The 3,194-nt window shown below is 51.1% G+C and overlaps 1 protein-coding gene across 1 annotated transcript in view; it reads left to right on the plus strand.

Moving 5' to 3' along the window:
* Positions 1–3,194, plus strand: part of MSH5 (mutS homolog 5) — a gene marked incomplete at its 5' end in the record, with an annotated part of 40,363 nt that overhangs the window by 415 nt on the left and 36,754 nt on the right. The window contains 6 exons of the mRNA XM_015569848.1: positions 145–268; positions 667–747; positions 913–975; positions 1,639–1,760; positions 2,143–2,252; positions 2,518–2,553. Of these exons, the coding sequence (XP_015425334.1) occupies positions 145–268; positions 667–747; positions 913–975; positions 1,639–1,760; positions 2,143–2,252; positions 2,518–2,553 (536 nt within the window). The remainder of the gene's footprint in view (positions 1–144; positions 269–666; positions 748–912; positions 976–1,638; positions 1,761–2,142; positions 2,253–2,517; positions 2,554–3,194) is intronic.

Here is a 3,194-nt window from a genome sequence, read left to right on the forward strand (position 1 = left end):
CCGGGATGTCTGGGCGTTGGAAGAAAGGGGCGGGGAGGGGGCGGCCGCTCCCCCGCTGGCGGCTTCACAGGCGCCCAGGGTGCGGACCCTCCGAGCTGAGGAAATGGTGGCGGTGACGGAGGCCTGCTTCCCGTGTCCGCGCAGACGCACCTGTGCGTGCTGTGGAGCGCCGGCTGCCTGGGCTTGGCCTACTACGACACCGGCGACTCGGCCGTGCACTTCATGCCCGACGCCCCGGACCGCGAGAGCCTGCAGCTCCTGCAGAGAGGTGGGCGGGCCGCGCTCTCCCGGGTCCGCAGTGCTCCCGGCCTCGGTCGGGTTGATCCGTTGACTTCGGAGGGCGGTCTGTCGCTTTTAAGACTCCATTTCATGATTCAGCAGATATTTATGAGGTGTCTGCAAGGTGTCAGCTGCGGGGATGCAGTCCTGGCAAACCAGTCACGCCTGTCCTCTGGGGTTCATACTCCTGGGCTCCCCCTTCCCCCACCTCACCGTCTGCTACCCGCGCTTCCTCGCCCTCATGCCTGACTCCCGACGAGGCTCCCAGCTGGTGGGCTCTCCCTGCTCTTAGAGGAAATGCGCTTCTGAGGTGGAGAGGGAGACAGCAAGGAGAGGAATTAGGAAATACAGATCCTGTCACTCATTTGGTCTGTGTTTCCTTCCAAGTCCTGGATGAAATCAGCCCCCGGTCTGTTGTTACCAGTGCCAAACAGGATGAGAATATGACTCGGTTCCTGGGGAAGCTTGGTAAGGACTGGGTAAGGCTGAGAAGGAAGACGAGGAAGGACTGAAGTGTGGGATATTACAGGAGATGAAAGGGTCTCGGAAGGAGGTAGAGTCAGGGTGAGAGAAGGGAGAGGCAGAAAGACTGAAATGTACAGGCTAACGGCCCTTTCTTTGCCTCCCTCACAGCCTCACAGGAACACGGAGAGCCTAAGAGACCTGAAATCATATTTCTGCCAAGTGTGGATTTCGGTATCTCCTTTTGCGTTGCTCATTTCCGCATCCCAGTTTTCCAACCCTTTCTCCTAATTCCGCCCCATCATCAGAGGTCTCTCCTTGGCCCTATCTCACCTGAACTGCTGTGTCCTCCAAGCGCCATGACCAGTCTCCTCAGGATCTCTCCTGCTCCCCACCCTTCAATAACCTGCACCTGCTATGAAACCTCCGCTTCGGTGTGTCTAGGGATGCGGGCCGCACCTGAGAAGAGAGTGGTGACACTGTTTGGAATTGGGATCCCCCCCCCCCCCTTTAAGCCAAAGCTTTTGTTTGGGTGGGAGGGAAGCTACTGCCTCAATGACCTTGATGATCCCTAAGGCACGTCCATAACCTTCCCTGATTTGCAAAAAAGACGGAATGTTCTCTCCTAATTAGATGTTAACACATTAGTCTTATATGATCTTTTTCACCAAAAAAACCCCAATTCCAGACAGATTTCTTAGGCTGTGACCTCAAGCCAAACATCTTTATATTTTATACATAGAAATAATTAGACCAAGGGTCTGAAAATTCGGTTCTTGTTTCAGTTTTCCATTAACTGCCTGTGTAAACTTGGCAAATCAGATCATCTGTCTTCTATTTTCTTTCTTAAAATAGAGTGAAAAATTGGATCATAAGACCTTTCTCTTTCCAAAATAGGTCTGGAGATAAGCAAACAGCGCCTCCTTTCTGGAAACTACTCTTTTATCCCAGACTCCATGACCACCACTGAGAAAATTCTCTTCCTCTCCTCCATAATTCCCTTTGATTGCCTTCTCATGGTGAGAGGGGTTCTGGGAAGTCAGGGCTGGGATGCCACAGGTTGGAGAAAGGCAAAAGCACCCCAGTCCTTGGGTTGAGTCCTGGGAGTTTCTAGCCCAGCCCTGGAAAATAATAGCTTCCCCTGGTATTGTCCAGCCTTCAAGACATTGGGATTTACCCCAGCTCCACCCTTTAAAAAAAGTTTTTAATTGATTTCAGAGAAAGGGAGAGAGATAGAGAATCATTGATCAGCTGCCTCACGCCCCCCACTGGGGGTCCAGCCCAACCTAGGCATGTGCCCTGACCAGGAATCTCACCAGTGATCTCCTGGGTCATGGGTCACTGCTCAACTACTGAGCCACACCGGTCGGGCCCCCAGCTCCACTCTTGATCCTCTTTCAGGTTCGAGCACTTGGAGGGCTGCTCAAGTTCCTGGGTCGAAGAAGAATCGGGGTTGAACTGGAAGACTATAACGTCAGCGTTCCCATCCTGGGCTTTAAGAAATTTGTGCTGTAGGTGATTTACCCTTACCTCAGCCAAAGTAAGATGGGAAGTCTGAATAGTAACAGGGTGGAGTGGGAGGTAGTGATGCAGGGGTGGGCAGTGTCCTATCAGGTAAAGTTCTCTAGGACACACTGGAGCACCTGAGGGGATGTATAGCTCCGGGGACAAGCCTGAGACAGTATTCTGGAAGGTGGGGCAAAGGGGATGAAACTGAGAAATGAACTCCGACCTCATACCCCAGCACCTTGCCTTCTGCTTATTTTTTGCCTTCAGGACCCATCTAGTGAGCATAGATCAAGATACTTACAGGTAAGGAGATGGAGGCAGGCTGTCATCTCTGGGAAGGGAGAAGGATTAAGCTTACTGCTCTAATAATCCTAATGAGGCTCCAGTTTTTTAATCCTGGGGCTATTGGGATAAACCTCCATGAAGGAAAAAGAAGTGGGAATTACTAGGAGAGAAGAAGAAAAGCATGAAGGTGTCACTCTTCTTTTCTGAAGAGAGAAACTGAGGCAGAGAGAAGTGAAGGACAAAACTTAACATCAAGACTTGATCTCAGCAGGATGTTCTCAACCCCTTCTATTTTCTCAATTCCCTTTAAAAATCCAGCCCAAGCTGGTTTGACTCAGTGGAGAAGGTTGGCCTGAGGACCAAAGGGTCCCGGGTTTAATTCCAGTCAAGGGCGTGTACCTCTGTTGCAGGCTCCTCCCTAGCCTGGGCCCTGGTTGGGGCATGTGCAGGAGGCAACCAATGGATGTGTTTCTCTCACATCGATGTCTCTCTCTCTGTCTCTCCCCCTCCCTTCTACTCTCTGAAAATCAACAGAAAAATATCCTCCGGTGAGGATCTTTTTTTTTTTTTAAACCAATTAACCAGCCTAAAATAACCCTTATGCCAAATAGCCATATTTGGGGGCAACAAATTCTGTTCCCCTACAGCTGTTACGCTAC

The sequence above is a fragment of the Myotis davidii genome, unplaced genomic scaffold, assembly GCF_000327345.1.
Source record: "Myotis davidii unplaced genomic scaffold, ASM32734v1 scaffold1006, whole genome shotgun sequence".
Classification (NCBI taxonomy): Eukaryota; Metazoa; Chordata; class Mammalia; order Chiroptera; family Vespertilionidae; genus Myotis; species Myotis davidii.